Raw genomic sequence first — 17,133 nt, 5'->3', positions numbered from 1 at the left:
GGAGGCGGTGGTTGCAGTGAGCAGAGATCACACCACTGCATTCCAGCCTAGATAACAGAGCAAAAAAAAAAAAAAAAGCTGAAATACTTGAGGCATGCAAAACAGTATTCGTAATGTAACAAAAACCTGTGAAGCACCACCCAGTTTAACACAGGCAGGGCCAGGTGCAGTGCCTGTAATCCCAGCACTTTGGGAGGCCAACCTGGGAGGATCACTTGAGGCCAGGAGTTCCAGGCCAGCCTGGGCAACATAGCAAGACCCCACCTCTACAAAAATTTTAAAAATAGCCAGGCATGGTGGTGTGCACCTGTAACCCCGGCTACTTGGGAGGCTGAGGTAAGAGAGCCACTACTTGAGACCAGGAGTTTGAGGTTATGATTGTGCCATTGCACTCTAGCCTGGGCTACAGAGAGAGGCTCTATCTCTTAAAACAAAAAACAGAAAGTGGCTGGGTGCAGTGGCTCACGCCTGTAATCCCAACACTTTGGAAGGCTGAGGCAGGGGGATTACTTGAGGTCAGGAGTTTGAGACAAGCCTGGCCATCATAGTGAAACCCCATCTCTACTAAAAATATAAAAATTAGGTGGACATGGAGGCAGGTGCCTGTAGTCCCAGCTACTTGGGAGGCTGAGGCAGGAGAATCGCTTGAACCCGAGAGGCTGTGGTTGCAGTGAGCCAAGATCACACCACTGAACTCCAGCCTGGGTGACAGAGCAAGGCTTTGTCTCAAAAAGAAAAAAAAAAAAAAAAGTAACAGGAAATAAAACCAAGGCAAGACGAGCTCTCTGTGTGTCTGTGAGCCCCTCCCCAGACCCAACCCTGGCTTCCCCAAGAGGTAACCCCGCCCAGGAACTGGGCGTTTGTCACTTTTCTGCACAGGTCTACAGCTCTACTACAAATGTGTTTCTCTAAGTAGCACATGGGGTTGTTCTGCCTTGTGAAAACAAGTCAACTCTATCATGCTACAGTATTTTTTCTGATGTTTGTGCTGTTTCTGAGACAGCCTTGACACCTTCCCCTATTCTATAGCATTCTGTTGGCTGACTTTGCCATAGTGTATGCGCCCATTCTCCCATGGATGGACTTTTCATTTGCTTCTCAATGTCTGCTACCAAAAATCTCCCTGCAATGAATTTATTTTATGTATCCCCTTGTATGTGTGTAGGAGGGTCCCCTAACTGTTTACAGATATCTCAGCAACTCTGCCCTCCCCACTCAGACCTCATTTCCCTCCTCCAGACATGCTCAAAGGAAACTGGGAGCAACACAGAATCAACCTTGAATCTCTGTCCACCACCTGCAAACTGAATGACACCAGCAAGTGAACAACATCCTCTACCTGGGCCGCGGTTTCCCCTCTGTAAAACGGGAATGACCTACCTTGCCCAGTCAAGGCAGATCAATATAAAACAACTTCTGGCCGAGTGTGGTGGCTCATGCCTGTAATCCCAGCACTTTGGGAAGCTAAGGCTGGAGGATTCCTGAGGCCAGGAGTTCAAGACCAGCCTGGGCAGTGTAGCAAGATCCCATCTCTCTAAAGAAGAAGAAGAAGAAATATATATATATATATATATATATATATATTTATTATTATTATTATTATTGAGATAGACTTTCACTCTTGTCACCCAGGCTGGAGTGCAATGGTATGATCTCAGCTCACCACAACCTCCACCTCCTGGGTTCAAGCGATTCTCCTGCCTCAGCCTCCTGAGTAGCTAGGACTACAGGCATGCACCACTACACCCAGCTAATTTTTATATTTTTAGTAAAGATGGGGTTTCACCATGTTGGCCAGGCTGGTCTCTAACTCCTGACCCCCAAAGTGCTGGGATTACAGGCATGAGCCATGGCGCCCAGCCTGTTTTTCTAAAAAAAGAATTCTGCCAGCTGCAGCGGCTCACGCCTGTAATCCCAGCACTTTGGAAGGCCAAGGTGGGCAGATCACAAGGTCAAAAGATCAAGACCATCCTGCCCAACATGGTGAAACCCAGTCTCTACTAAAAATACAAAAATTAGCTGGGTGTGGTGGTGCGCACCTGTAGTCCCAGCTACTCTGAAGGCTGAGGCAGGAGAATCGCTTGAACCCAGGAGGTGAAGGTGTCCATGAGTGGAGATTGCGCCACTGCTCTCCAGCCTGGTGACAGAGTGAGACTCCGTCTCAAAAAAAAAGAATTCCAATAAAGAGCTGATCATGGTTCTAACTCCATTAATACCAGGAACACCATGTCATATCACATAATGAGACAGGGAGACATTCTGATCCTCATCTCAAAGATGAAAAGTGCCAAGGCTCGAAGGATCAAACTGCCCACCTCGTCACATGGGTCGTCAGCCATGGGGCAGCCTGCCTTACTGATTCTTCATGAGCATTTATAGTGATTAGCATTTATTGAGCAACTATTATGTGCCATTTCTGTGCACCCAGCAACCCCTTTAAGTCCTTGTTTCTTTTTTCTTTTTCTTTTTGAGATGAAGTCTCGCTCTGTTACCCAGGCTGGAGTGCAATGGCACGATCTCAGCTCACTGCAACCTCAGCCTCCCAAGTTCAAGTGATTCTCCTGCCTCAGCCTCCTGAGTAGCTGGGATTACAGGCACCCACCATGCCCTGCTAATTTTTGTGCTTTTTGGTAGAGACGGGGGTGTCACCATATTGCTCAGGCTGGTCTTGAACTCCTGACCTCTTGATCTGCCTGCCTCGGCCTCCCAAAGTGTTGGGATTACAGGCATGAGCCACCGTGCCCAGCCTTAAGTCATTGTTTCCAATCCCAAGAAGCAAGGAAATGGCGTCAGGGAAGGGACAAGGTTTGCCCAAGGTCAGGCAGGGGCAGAGGTCAAGCTCAGAACCCTCACCTGTCCGCAGCACGTGCCCAGGACTCAGGCTCCCTAGGCTTCCTTCCAAAGGCTCAGCAGTGATGACCCAGCCCTTGAACCAGCCTCTTCCCCCACCCAGGCAGCCACCTCTCAGGGGAATTGTGGCTACCACAGGTGCAGGGAGCAGTTCCTCTCTACTCACGGCCTGAAGCATACCCAGCAGGGGCTGTCCCCAGACCCAACAAGCAAAGGACCCAGCAGCAAGGGCCACTGGAGCCCATCTCCGGGGGGCTGGGCAGGAAGCAGGGAGGAGTTTGGTATAGGGAGCTGGTACCCCGGGACTGCTGCAGCTCAAACTAACCCACCCACCGGGAGAAGATGCCTGGGGGTCTCGGAGCCCTCCAAGCTCTGCCTGCCTCCATCTTCCTCCTCTTCCTGCTGTCTGCTGCCTACCTGGGTATGTGGCCAACGGGCGGGACTGGGGGGAGGTGGGGGAAGCCCTGGAGGCTGCAGAGAGGGCACAGGTGGAGGGAAGGGGGCTGAAGAGAGGGGAATAGGAGGCAGAGAGCACGGAGCCAGGGAAGACGCCTATAGAAATCGGGTCTGTTCCAAGCTGGGCAAAGATGCGGCTGGAGAGAGCCCAGCGAAGAAAAGGGGTGTCCAGAGCCCCACGGAGGGAGGCAGGAGCAAGCGTCACCTCCCCCACCTCCTGTAAAAGAAGGAACTAAAGCTGCTCTTGACTGAGCACCAGCGCTGGGGGCAGGAAGGGGACTCGGGGCTAGCAGTGTTCAGTGTCTGACAAGGGGAAAAAAAGCTTTCTCTGCCTTAAATCTCAGGCGCCTCCCTGTGTTGGGAGCCCCTTCTCAGCACTGGGGGAACCAATGCCTCATGGACCCCCCTTGCCCACCCAGGGCCAGCTGGTGGGCGCGGTGGCCATGCTACCCCAGGGGCTCAGAGGTTTCTCGGTTTCTCAGGGAAAGTGGAGTTCCCACCCGAGTCTTAAGCCCAAGCTGACGAGGGTGCTTGGCCCCTCTGCCCACCTCTTCTTCCTTCTCTTTTCCCCACCTCCCTCCTCCGACTGCTTCCAGAAGAAGAGGTCGGCCATGTGGGCGGCCTGACTGAGATCTGGGGCTTCCCAGAGGAGCCCGGATTGGACGCTGCCACCAGCCTGAGCCACCCCGACTCAGACATCCGCAGCCTCCACCCTGCTGAGGGCCTTCGCTCACCACCAGCCCAGCCCAAGGACTGAACTCACCCCTGACCCTGAAGTTGACACATACAAGTTACAGAGAATGAGGGATGGGCACAGGGTCACAGGCCAGGGCAGGTCACAGACAGGCTCCTCAGCCCAGGCAGAAAGAGGCCAGGGAGCCAGGAGTTTGAACCCAGTGGCGCTCCTGATTGCCTGGTGACGCTGGCAACCCGCCTGCCCTCCCCGGGCCTCAGTCATCCCTCCTGTAAAGTGGAGTTAAGGAAAGAAACTATTGCTAGGGTTCTGTGAGGATTACACAAGAAAAAGTGCCAGGTGCACAGCCTGGCTGAGGCTGGGGTGGGAAAATGGGCTGGAAAGGTTGTGGGAGGAGGGAATGCCTGCACTGCTTCTGGAAAGAGCTGTCTGGACAGCGGTCCTAGAACAAACATCCAAAAGCCAGTGAGTTCTCAGGCCAGAGCACAAAGTGGGTATGGAGGAGCGGGGCAGGAGATGGCGCTGCAGAGGTGACAAGGGCCTCCCAGGGGTCTCACCATCCCAGAGAGTCTCATTCTCCTCCCCCAGGATGTCCTCACCCACCCCAAGCAGCTGTGTCCTCTCTCCTTTCCCAGGGGCATCTTCACTCCTGCATCTGCCTCTCCCCAAGATGCATCAGCTCCTGTCAGGGGCTCTGCCTCTCCCTCCCCACCCAGGAGAGTCCTCACCCTCCTCCCCTCCCCCCAGGAGTGTCCTCACCCTCCTCCCCTCCCCCCAGGAGTGTCCTCACCCTCCTCCCCTCCCCCCAGGAGTGTCCTCACCCTCCTCCCCTCCCCACCCAGGAGTGCTGGAGCTGTAAGAGCCAGGGCTGGGGGCCTGTGTCACCATGCCCAGTCCCTGACCCACCCACCCTGCCTCTCCGCAGGCCCTGGGTGCCAGGCCCTGTGGGTGCACGAGGGCCCAACATCGTTGATGGCGAGCCTGGGGGAAGAGGCCCACTTGCAGTGCCTTCACAATGGCAGTAACACCAACGTCACCTGGTGGCGTGTCCTCCACGGCAACTACACGTGGCCCCCGGCATTCGTGGGCCTGGGCAAGGGTGTCAATGGTACGCTGACCATCCAGAAGGTGAACAAGAGCCACGGAGGCATGTACATGTGCCGTGTCCAGGAGGGCAACAAGCCATACAAGCAATCCTGCGGCACCTACCTCCGCGTGCGCTGTGAGTGGCCTGGCCCTGGCCCCTACCCCCACTCTCCCGCTGGGGACACTCAGTTTACCCTTGAAGTGTGTGGGAGGGAAGGGGATACGCCCAGTACTTTCATTGTGGGTTTCAAACTGGCTCGGATGAGGGACTGACAAACTCCTCGGCAGAGTGGAGGTTCCGGGGGGCCTGGGGCCTTGCAGAGGTTGGGCAGGTGTGCCAGGGCTCTGAGCTGTACCACCTCCTTGCAGACCCGCCCCCCAGGCCCTTCCTGGACATGGGGGAGGGCACCAAGAACCGCATCATCACAGCCGAGGGGATTATCCTCCTGTTCTGCGCAGTGGTGCCTGGAACACTGCTGCTGTTCAGGGTGAGTCTGCTGGGACCCCCAAGTCGGCGGGCAAGGGCCTGGGCTGAGGGACTCCCAATGCTCAGGTAGCCCTTTAGAGCCTAAAGTTCTCCATCCAAAACTTGGGAGAAGAAAGCACCCATCGCACAGGGGCTGTGGAAGTTAAATGAATGAATATAAAGAAGGGACTTGGGCCGGGCGTGGTGGCTCACGCCTGTAATCCCAACACACTGGGAGGCCGAGGCAGAAGGATCACTTGTGGTCAGAGGTTCGAGACTAGCCTGGCCAATACGGTGAAACCCCATCTCTACTAAAAAAAAATCCAAAAACTAGCCAGGTGTGGTGGCGGGTGCCTGTAATCCCAGCTACTCCAGAGGCTGAGGCAGGAGAATTGCTTGAACACAGGAGGCAGAGGTTGCAGTGAGCCGAGATTGTGCTATTGCACTCCAGCTTAGATGACAAGAACAATACTCCATCTCAAAAAAAAAAGAAGGGACTCGAACTGGCGCTGGGCCCAGGGGGTGTCTTCAATTTAGTTTCCCCTTCAGGGCTGTCCTCACGTCCACCTTCCGCTGAAGAGTCTCATTATTCCCCCTAAGCGTGTCCTCACTCTCCTCCTGCCCTCACCCAGGAGTGCAGTTACCCTCCAGGTGTAGCCAAGACCAGGGAAGGTGGGGCCTAGGGGTCCTCCCGGAATCTCTGATCTTTACCAGCCTCTCTGTAGACCCCTCAGCAACTGCAACTGTTATTGGTGTTACTCATGGAGAACGGTAAGGGAGTGGAGGGTCTAGAGAACGGAGGCAAGAGGATCACTTGAGGCCGCAAGTTTGAGACCAGCCTGGGCAACACAGTAAGACCCTATCTCTACAAAAAGTCTTTTTTTTTTTTTAAAGACTGGGTTTCACCATGTTGGTCAGGCTGGTCTTGAACTCCCAACCTCTGGTGATCCGCCCGCCTTGGCCTCCAAAGTGCTTGGATTACAGGCGTGCGCCACCACGCCCAGCCTACAAAAAGTCTTAAAAAAATTAGCCAGGTGTGGTGGCATGCACCTACGGTCCCGGCTGCTCAGGAGGCTGAGGTGGGAGTATTGCTTGAAGGAGTTCAAGGCTGCGGTGAAATATGACAGTGCTACGGCACTCCAGCCTGGGCAACAGAGGGAGACTCTGTTTAAAAAAAAAAGAAGAATCACGAGGTCGAGAGATCAAGACCATCATGGTCAACATGGTGAAACCCCGTCTCTACTAAAACTACAAAAAATTAGCTGGGCATGGTGGTGCATGCCTGTAATCCCAGCTACTCAGGAGGCTGAGGCAGGAGAATTGCCTGAACCCAGGAGGTGGAGGTTGCGGTGAGCCGAGATCGCGCCATTGCACTCCAGCCTGGGTAACATGAGTGAAACTCCGTCTCAAAAAAAAAAAAAAGAACAGGTAGATAAGTGGGCTCACTCCATCATTCGTTAAGCATGTCCTGAGTGCCAGCCCTGTGCTGGGTGACAGTGGGGGCTCCAACTTGTCCTGGTTCCTGGAGGCTCTCATCTGGGAAGTGAACTCACTCCAATGGGAGTGGAACTTTTTCTCCTTTGTTTTTGAGATGGAGTCTTGCTGTCACCCAGGCTGGAGTACAGGCAGTGGTGTGATCTCGGCTCACTGCAACCTCCTCATGGGTTCAAGCAATTCTCCTGCATCAGCCTCTAGAGTAGCTGGGATTACAGGTGCACACCACCATGTCTGGCTAATTTTCTTTTTTTTCCGCCTAGGCCGGAGTGCAGTGTTATGATCTTGGCTCATTGCAACCTCTGCCTCCTAAGTTCAAGTGATTCTTCTGCCTCAGCTTCCCGAGTAGCTGGGATTACAGCTGTGCACCACTATGCCCAACTAATTTTTGTATTTTTAGTAGAGATGGTTTCGCCATGTTGGCCAGGCTGGTCTTGAACTCCTGATCTCAAGTGATCTGCCCGCCTTGGCCTCCCAAAGTGTTGGGATTATAGGCGTGAGCCACTACGCCTGGCCTTTTTTTTCTTTTTCAAGACAGGGCCTCACCCTGTCACCCAGGCTGGAGTGCAGTGGTACAGTCACTGCAGCCTCGACCTCCCTGGCTCAAGCCATCCTCCTGCCTCAGCCTCCCAAAGGGTTTGGACTAGTCATGAGCCACCAGGCCCAGTCTTCTTTCTCCACTTTAAACAGTTTTAACACATCTATATCCACTCTCCACAGCCCTTATAGATAGCAAAATTCTAAGAGAGGCCAACACGAAGCAGCCCAGGGGACCACAGCTATCTCCAACTGGCTCCCCACAAGATGATAAGGTGAGGGAGCTGTGTGAGGAAAAACCTCAAAATGCCCAGGGCTAGGCCAGGTGCAGTGACTCACACCTGTAATCCCAGCAGTTTGGGAGGCCGAGGTGCGCAGATCACTTGAGATCAGGAGTTCAAGACTGGCCTGGCCAACATGGTGAAACCCCGTCTCTACTAAAAATAAAAATTAGCGGGTGTGGTGATGCGCGCCTGTAGTCCCAGCTACTCGGGAGCCTGAGGCAGGAGAATCACTTGAACCCAGGAGGCAGAGGTTGCAGTGACTCAGGACTGCACCACTGCATTCTAGCCTGGGTGACAGAGGGAGACTCTGTCTAAAAAAAAAAAAAAAAAAAAAAAAAAAAAAAAAAAAAAATTGCCCAGAGGCTGCCACGGTCACCTCCAACAAGTCCCTGACCCTCCCGAGGCCTCAGCTCCACATCTGTAACAGAACATGGCAGTCAGCACAATCCCTGGGCTGACGTCCAGGATCTGGTGTTGTAGAAACCCCAAGGCTTGAATGGGGGACCCCCTTGCTCAGAGGGTCAGAGTCTCCAAGCACATGGTTGTTGGGGAGCCACTCTTCTGGAAGAGAATGCAGATGGGGAAAGACTGCAATTTCTGACGCTTTGGCGTCAGGAGGACCAACCTCTGGTCTTGCAGCCAACGTTCTTTCTGTGTGCCTCAGGCGCTTCTCACTCTATCAGTTTCCTTTCTGGAGGGGCCCACTAAGCACGTCCACATGGTGCAGTGCCTTGGCCTGTCCCCAGCTCCTGTGCTGTGCTGTGCTGGGCTGCACTGGGCCTTCTTGGGACGAGACCCTTGTCTACAGATCCCCTGCCAGCCAGCACTGTGGCTTCTCTACATCACCTGCTGGGTTTTCTAGACTCTGCGGGTGTTTCTGGATGGCACAGTTGTCCATCCTCGTCTCCCAGGTATCTTCTGCCTCATCTGGAGGCTTCTGGATCCACAATCCTGCGGTCTCCCTTGTGAGCTGCGTGTGGTGGTTTTCTTGTTTCCAGAACAGGGCCTGCTGTGCCCCCCAGACCTGGGATGGCTAACAGCTTTCTCCCAAGCACCAACTCTAAATGACTGCATGCTGGCATCTGCCAAGAAGGCTTTGGAGAGAAGGACTCGGTCCTCCAGAGTCCATGGAAGGGTGCTGCAACAGGCTGATAGGGAGCACTGCCAGAGGCATGGAGGGAGACAGGATGTGGTCTCTGCCAGGCTGCTGGGCTCTCTGTGGCTCTGGGGGGTCCTGCCGTGTGTACCCTGCTCCCTGCACACTGAGAGCTATCCTAGGCACCGACAACCCTGGGGTTGAGGTCACGTGGCGTGCTTTCTGGCTCTTGTCTAAGGCATTCTCTAGATCTGGCACTCTGATTTCTAGATCTGCTTTTCCAGACCCCCTCCTCCAACTCCCGGCACTAGCTCGCTGGTTTATATTGCCGAAAGCTGTCCCTGTCCCAGGCCCACCCCTCCCTATGCCCACCCAGCCCTGCCCTCACCAGGGGTCCTGGCTCAAACTGCAGGGCCACGTGCTGCAGGAGGGCCATGAGGTGGGCCGGGCGCCGCTTCACTTGCTCCAGGCTCTGGAACTGGCTGTTTTGCTCTTCTGAGTTCTGGGGGTACAGGCGGGGGGGAGTACAATAAGGAGAAGAGGAGAGGCCCTGGGTTTGACCCTACCCGTTCCTGGCACTTCACAAGGGATCCAAGCGAGGGTTAGCTCCTGGGAAGTGGGGAGTGGTGACGGTGTCCACAAAATAATGGTGACAGCAAGGACAGGTGGTCAGGGAGAATGGATGAGATTTAATATGATATTGGTAGACGATGAGGACGGAAATTAGGAGAAGAAATTGGAGTCCATGCTGGGGGAGGAGGGCGCAATGAGAAGAATTGGGGTTAAGAGTAAGAAGGGTGGGCGTCTATGTTGCCATGTGGGCTGAGTATGGGGTTGGGGAGGTGAGGAAGGAGGTACCAGCCAGATGAGAGGGTGAGAGACGGACCATGGGAAGAGGCCAAGGGGACCGCATCTGCAGGTGGGAGGGGACCCAGGGTGAAGCGCGGAGCCTGGGACCAAGCTTTTCCACCCTATCCCACTCACCGCCTCCAGCTCGTTCTCAAAATCCTCATCCTCAGCCCCAATGATGCTGATGGGCACCCCAACCCGTAGGGGGCCTGGGGCCTGTGGAAGGAGAGGGCGGCTTCAGTCCACAGGACTCCCCACCCACAGCCCGCGTCCCCTCACCCCTTGCTCTGTCCACTCACCACCCCTCCGGCGACGTCTTCCATCTCCCTGGGCTCTGCAGGGCTGGGGGAAGAGGAGGGGCTGCGGTTAGGAGGGTGGGAGGGGGTGGCCCAGGGCGGTTACTCACAGATTCCTGGCCCAGGTGTGAAGGTGAGTAAACAGCCTCCCCCATCCCAGCCTCCACAGCTCAATGGAGCCTCTGTGTGGCCACAAAGAGCCCTTCAGAGGCCGGCCAGGGGGCGGGAGCCCAAGGACGCCTGGGGGGCGGGTATTGGAGGCTCAGGAGCCTGGGTCCATGGGAAGGCTGAGTCTGAAAGCCTGCAATTTAGGGTCCCTAATGGAAAAGGCGCTGGGGACCTGGACTCCCAGGTCAGAGGCACCAGGAGCCTGGGGGCTAATTCCTGAGGGCAGGGCTAGAGGCAAGCGGGGATGGGAGGGCTAGAGGAGAAGTGGGAAGAAGTGGGGTGTGGGGGTCTCCTCCGGTCTGTGACAGGCCTGGGGCAGGATGTTGCCGTGGAACCCACTAGCCCCACTTCCTGTGACAGGAAGTCACAGTGGCAAACCCCCAACCCCCAACTCTCCATATATGAAAATAAAACTAAAACCCTTCTCCCTCAGGGACTGGGAGTCCCCAAACCCAGAAGTTCTTCTTTCCCCCAGGGACCGCATCTCTTCCCGGCTTCCAGTCCCAGAAAACAAGTGAAGGGGCCTCAGCCAGCCCATCTCTGAGGTGTGTCTGTCTCCTCCACCCTACATGCGCCTTAGTCTGTCCCCAGCCGGCTCTCCCTGGCGTCTGTCCCTTGAATCTGTCTCATCTCTTGCTCTCTTCACGCTGTTTCCTGATTTTTCTTTCTCTTCCTCCAGAACTGTCTCCTTTTCCCACCATGCCTTGCCTCCCCTCCCTCCATCCCTCCCTCTCAGCAAGGACACCCCTTCCTGCCTCTGTAGCTCCGTCTCTCCTGTCCCTGTCTGTGCCTCTGTCCTCCCACCTGTTTTCTGCAGCCACCATCCTCACACCTCTCTGAGTCGCCATCTCATGGGCTGTCTCTCATCTCTCCATCCCTTTTTCTCCCCCCATGTCTTGCTGTCCTTCCCATCTTTGTCTCTCCTTGAGTTTCCACTTCTGAGTCTTTCCACCGACATCTTCTATGTCCTTAATTAGTCTGACTAATGCCACGGAGCCCGTGTCAGGCGGGAAGGAGCTGTGGAAAGAGGGGTGGGGTGGACCAGTAGGGGGGGCTCCCCGCAGCCCAAAGCTATTTATAACCCTAGCTGCCAGAGACCCACCCTTCTCCCATTTACTGGGCCTCCTCCCTAGCTCCCCAGTAAATGGTGGCTAGGATTTTGATGATTAAACAATGTTGCTTTCTGGAGTGTCCAAATGCCACTCTGTGGGTCCACCCAAGCAAGCATCATTTTTATTCTTTCCCACAAAGTTTATCTGTACAATATCTAAACTTGGGCAATTCAAGATTCAAGCACTGTTAAATTTGCAGTTAAAGATTCAAGCACTGTTGAATTTCTAGTTCACTTTACTACATTTGCAAACTGGCCAGGCGAAGTGGTTCATGCCTGTAACCCCAGCACCTTGGGCGGCCAAGGTGGGAGGACTGCTCGGGCTCAGGACCAGCCTGGGCCACACAGTGAGACCCTGTCTCACTATGAAACAATACCGCAGACGTGGAGGGTGTATGCTCATCCCACTCAGAGGCAGAAAGGTTCAACTGAGGCAGAGAGGTGCAAAAAGGGCAAAGGAAGGGATACTCATCTCTGCAAATGCTTGGTGCCAGGTCTGGAATGTACACTTGACAAGTTATTATCTTATTCCTCAGCACAGTGATAATGAAATGAGAGCTAACACATAAGAGACACTTAGTATGTGCCAGACACATCATCACTGCTTTATAGGTAATAACTCATTTAATCCTCTCAGTGACTCCAAGAGATCATTATTATTCTTATCTCCATTTAACAAAGAAGGAAACTGAGGCACAGCTCATGAGAGACAGAACCAGGACTCAGACCTAGGCAGTAGGGCTACAGAGTTTATGCATTTAAAACAAACTGCATTTGGGTGGGTGCAGTGGCTCCCAGCACTCTGGGAGACTGAGGCAGGTGGATCACTTGAGCTCAGGAGTTTGAGATCAGCCTGGCCAACATGGTGAAACCCCATCGCTACAAAAAACAGCCAGGTGTGGTGGCTCATGCCTGTAGTCCCAGCTAATTGGGAGGCTAAAATTCGAGGATCACTTAAGCCCAGGAAGCAGAGGTTGCAGTGAGCCAAGGTTGCACCACTGCCCTCCAGCCTGGGCAACAGAGTGTAACCTTGTCTTAAAATAAAATAGGSYAGGTGGGGTGGCTCACGCCTGTAATGCCACCACTTTGGGAGGCTGAGGCAGGTGGATCACTTGAGCTCAGGAGTTTGAGATCAGCCTGGCCAACATGGTGAAACCCCATCTTTACTAAAAATACAAAAATTAGCTGGGTATGGTGGCACGTGCCTGTAGTCCCAGCTACTTGGGCGGCTGAGGCAGAGGTTACAATGAGCCGAGATAGCACCACTGCACTCCAGCCTGGTGACAGAAGCGAGACTCCATCTCAAGTAAATAAATAATAAAATAAAATAAAACAAAACAGAGAGCATTGGTTCAGAACATGGGGAACCCCTACCCTACCCTTCAGAAACTAAAATCTGAACCAAAGCTCTGAGACAATTATATCTTCTTCTGATACCTGGAAAAAGTCAAGGGTATGTAGTCACTATGGCCTAGGCAGGAGTGCAAGCTGGATACGGCTGCTCCACAGAGGCCTGGGGCTTGGAGATGATGGAGGCGAGAAGTGTTGGCTGTTTAGGAGAGAGGGTTGGGGTGGTTCCCACAAAGGCTGGAGAATTACAGGTGAAACTGTCAGAGAATAGATGGATCTATAGGCAACTGACAAGGGCTGGGGTATCCAGCAGAGGGAGCACCACGTGCCTGGGGAGCTGGAGGGTTACGGCTGCTTTGGAAGGTCCATGGGGTTGGGGGCCACATGGGTACCTGATTTCTATAAAGGCTCATGATCTATAAGGTACTGAGCAGGTGACTCAGGATCTCCAAGAACTTCTGGGCGCCTTAAAGAACCTAAAGGGAGTCCTTGGAGTGTGTACTCCCCAGATTCTATTTGACACACAGTGGGTCTAAAGGATCCAGGGCTCATGCAGGGTCATGATTCTACAGGGACAGCTGCCACCCTGTGGAACCTCTGGAGCCTTAAAAGGGCCTCAGAATTCCATAGGGGTGCGTGGTGGGTCCCGAGACCCATGGTCTACAGAGCCCCGGGTTCTAGGGGATGCTACTTAATGAGGACCCCACGTCTATGAGAAGCCGCGTCTCCATGGAGAGCTAGCAGGAACGTGGAGGGTCTGTAAGACTTTGTAATCTATACAGAAAGTGGCGGGTCTACACGAGCCCCAAATCTTACGTGGATGTGGCAGGTCTCATGCGGGCCCTAAATCCTTACGGGGGACGTGGCGGTGTGCACGGCCAGGGATGCCAGGAAGGACGTGTAGAGTCAGGGTCTGACACCCGCTGAGGACCGCGTCCCTCACCTGCTCCAGGTGGAGAGACGCCACCGCCGCCGGAACCGAGGCCTCTGCGCGCCGGCTCCGCGCTCTCCCCACCCCCGACGCCGAGTCGCTCTAGCCGCCCCGAGTCCACCTTTGCGCCCAGCTCCACTCCTCCTGCCAGCCGCTCTAGCCGGGTTCCTGCCCTGCACCGGCCCCGGCGACTCTACTCCTCCCGCCGGCCGCTCTAGCGCTGCACTGCGCCACGCAGGCCAGATAGGGCCGCTCTGGCCTGTATTGGAGGGCCGGCGTTTCCATATCTCGACTGCCCCCGTCACTCCCCGGGTCCCGCCCCGCGCCCGGAGGTACAGATGAGTCCAGCCCCGCCCGAGTTCGATCCGTGCTCTCTGAGTCACTCTGGCGCTGAGCACCGCGGAGTGGGGCTCCCTGTTCTATTAGTCTCCCGACTTCGGGGACCCGCTGAATTTCCAACGCTCGCGCATCATCAATTCCCTCCGTCCCCCCAGATCTCCCTTCCTTTGGAACTGTAAAAGCAAAAGTCTTGAGTTCCAGTACACCTTTCCCTCTGACATGCAGTGTCGTCATCTGCAAAAAATAATGACCCTGCAGGCCTCAGTTTTCCCATCTGTATAACGGGAGAAGGTCTCCAGCTCTCTCCACTACTCCCGTCTCCACGGTATAATTAAAGACCTAGAACAGAGCTTTCTGAAAACTCTTTCAAATGCACTCTGGAACTTTCAGCCCCACAGCGGCCCTCGCCGCTGTTGTGATTGCTGTTTTTCTTTTTTAGGTGGCCCTAAAAAGCATGCGGCGGTTGGAGGATGGCACTTTGCGGAAAGCAGGTGCGAGTTCAAATCCCAACTGCGCACTGTCTCACGATGTGCGTTCCCTGGGACGAGTCGGTTTGGCTCCCCGGGCCTCGGTTTCCCCACCCGTACAATGGGAGTGATCGTGAGACCTCCACTAAGCAGGTGGGAGGCCTTGGCCCCGGCCTCGCACCGTTCGTCCCTACCTACTGGGCACTCCGCAAGTGTGAGTTCTCCTCACTCTGCTCCTTTTGACAGAGGGAAAACTGAAGCCCGAGGAGGAGTGGCCGCTGGCTCCGTGGGGCCCCTCCGCTGCCGGCAGCGCCCCAGCCCCTTCCTCCTCCTCCCCACTTCCCCCAGCAGCCGAGGGGAGGAGGCCGGGCGGGGCCGGGGACCGAGTACCTGGTGTCCGCGCAGAGGTGACCGGCGGGGCGCCCGAGGTCGGGCTCGGCGATCCCGGGCCCTGGGTCCCGGCTCCCGCTTCCTGGCTCTGGCGGGGCAGGAAGTCGGGGCGTTTTTCCGGAGTCCCCCGCCCCGCCGCCCCTCCCCGCTTCCTGCCAGCGCCCCGCGCCCGCCCGGCACCTCCGCTTCCTTCCCCTTCTCGCCGCCTGCCCGCCCCTCCTTCCCCCGCTGCGCCCGGGTCCCCGCGGGCACCGGCCCCGCCCTGGCCGCGCCCGGCCTCTCCCCGGCTTTGTCCATCCGTCTGTCAGCCGGGCGCGGGCTTCGTGGGACTCGCTTCTCCCGGCTGGGGTCACCTCCCCGCAGGGCCTAGGGGGCGAGCCCTGCTCCCCGTGCGCCCCAGCCGGAGCCACGGCTTCCCGGGCTTTCCGTGGCTGTGGTTCTCTTGGTCTTATGCTCTTCCTTCGCCTCCGTGGGTGTGCTCCCATCTGCGACTGCGTCCCCTTCTCTGTCCCTCTGTCTTTTTCTATTGGGATCCTTCCCTCCTCGGCCTCCACCTCTCCTCTCTGTCCATCACTTTCTTTTTTTTTTTTTTTTTTTTTTTGAGACGGAGTCTCGCTCTTGTTACCCAGGCTGGAGTGCAATGGCGCGATCTCGGCTCACCGCAACCTCCGCCTCCTGGGTTCAGGCAATTCTCCTGCCTCAGCCTCCTGAGTAGCTGGGATTACAGGCACGCACCACCATGCCCAGCTAATTTTTTTTGTATTTTTAGTAGAGACGGGGTTTCACCATGTTGACCAGGATGGTCTCGATCTCTTGACCTCGTGATCCACCCGCCTCGGCCTCCCAAAGTGCTGGGATTACAGGCTTGAGCCACCGCGCCCGGCCTGTCCATCACTTTCTCCCCGAGAGCCCTTCTCTACCCTCTCCGGGTCTCTCTGTATCTTTCTGCATCTCCGGCTCAGTCTCTGTCATTTCCCCAGCTGTTGCTGCGCCTGGGCCTCTTCGTGCCCATTTTCGGTTGCCCCTCCTCCCTTCTGACTTCCTTGCCTTCTCGCTCTGTCTCTGTCCCTCTCCACTTTCCTGTCTCTCTCAGATTCCCAGGAGCTCATGATCTCTTCCTGTACTTGCTCATCTCCTTCACTATCCCTGGGTCTTAGCCTCTCTCTCCCTTTCTCAGGAAATGCGTGGCTCTGTGCCTCTCTGTCATTGCCCCTGGATCTCCCTGCTCTCCCCAGGTTAGGGCCACAGACCCTCCAAAATGCCCCTTCTGTAAGTCAACCCATCGGGAAAAGGCTGCAGTCTGAATTTTGGCCAGCCCCACAAAATAGTCCCTGTGTTTCCAAGGCTTAAATATGCATAAAGTGGCTCATGCCCATAATCTCATGCCCATAATCTCACGCCCGTAATCCCAGCACTTTGGGCGGCCGAAGCAGGTGGATCACCTGAGGTCAGGAGTTTGAGACCAGCCTGACCAACATGGTGAAACCCCATCTCTACTAAAACTACAAAAATTAGGGCTGGGCGCGGTGGCTCACGCCTGTAATCCCAGCACTTTGGGAGGCCGAGGCGGGTGGATCACAAGGTCAAGAGATCGAGACCATCCTGGTCAACATGGTGAAAACCCATCTCTACTAAAAATACAAAAAATCAGCTGGGCATGGTGGCGCGTGCCTGTAATCCCAGCTACTCAGGAGGCTGAGGCAGGAGAATTGCCTGAACCCAGGAGGCGGAGGTTGCGGTGAGCCGAGATTGCGCCATTGCACTCCAGCCTGGGTAACGAGAGCAAAACTCCGTCTCCAAAAAAAAAAAAAAAAATTGGCCAGAGGTGGGGCAGGTGTGGCGCATGCCTGTCATCTCAGCTACTCAGAAGGCTGATGCATGAGAATTGCTAGAACCTGAGAGGTGGAGGTTGAAGTGGGCTGAGAATGGGCCACTGCACTCCAGCCTGGGCAGCAGAGTGAGACTCTGTCTCAAAAAAAAAAAAAAAAAAGCATAAGTAATTTGGTAGGCACACCTATATTGATCTTCTCTCCTTCTTGCTTGAAAACGTGACCCTAGGGTGAGACCTTGCAGATACAGCCAAACCAGTCCTTCAGTTGGGTTGGGGACCTCCCAAAGAGATGTCCTATTTTTCCCAGGGTGGCAGCCCAAACTGGCTACCTGGTCCCAGGTGTGGGGAGTGGGCAGGGGGTGGCTTGGGCTGGGACTTCTGGGTCTAAGGGAAGTGTGGCAGAGGCGGTTCCCATAAGATCCACGACTCCTGCCAAGG

At 55.3% G+C, this 17,133-nt stretch overlaps 1 protein-coding gene across 2 annotated transcripts; it reads right to left on the bottom strand.

Annotated features, from left to right (window-relative positions):
* Positions 1 to 8,180: 8,180 nt before the first annotated feature.
* LOC116530861 (rho guanine nucleotide exchange factor 1-like) lies at positions 8,181 to 15,003 on the bottom strand. Of its 2 annotated transcripts, none has more exons than XM_032249320.1 (6): positions 14,865 to 14,999; positions 13,554 to 13,680; positions 10,112 to 10,154; positions 9,948 to 10,028; positions 9,352 to 9,465; positions 8,181 to 8,961 (listed from the first exon to the last, which is right to left on the bottom strand). In XM_032249320.1, the coding sequence occupies exons 2-6, from the start codon at positions 13,571 to 13,573 to the stop codon at positions 8,791 to 8,793; spliced, it is 429 nt and encodes a 142-aa protein (XP_032105211.1). In that variant the 5' UTR covers positions 13,574 to 13,680; positions 14,865 to 14,999; the 3' UTR covers positions 8,181 to 8,790. The 2 variants fall into 2 exon arrangements, with proteins under 2 accessions (XP_032105211.1, XP_032105212.1); XM_032249321.1 differs by having other exon boundaries at positions 8,182 to 8,837; positions 14,865 to 15,003.
* Between the last annotated feature and the right edge of the window lie 2,130 nt (positions 15,004 to 17,133).

Source organism: Sapajus apella, unplaced genomic scaffold, assembly GCF_009761245.1.
Source record: "Sapajus apella isolate SASKATOON/1434 unplaced genomic scaffold, GSC_monkey_1.0 scaffold68, whole genome shotgun sequence".
NCBI classification, from domain to species: Eukaryota; Metazoa; Chordata; class Mammalia; order Primates; family Cebidae; genus Sapajus; species Sapajus apella.
The sequence above is the reverse complement of the archived record's forward strand: the minus strand, read 5'-3'. Positions and strand labels throughout refer to the sequence as shown.

Coding starts and splice junctions, on each gene's coding strand:
- LOC116530861 (XM_032249320.1), bottom strand. CDS start 13,573: ATGAGACCTGCCACATCCAC. Junction 10,155..13,553: donor ATGAGACCTGCCACATCCAC/GTAAGATTTGGG, acceptor CTCTTCCCCCAG/CCCTGCAGAGCCCAGGGAGA. Junction 8,962..9,351: donor AGTTTGAGCCAGGACCCCTG/GTGAGGGCAGGG, acceptor TTCTCTCCAAAG/CCTTCTTGGCAGATGCCAGC.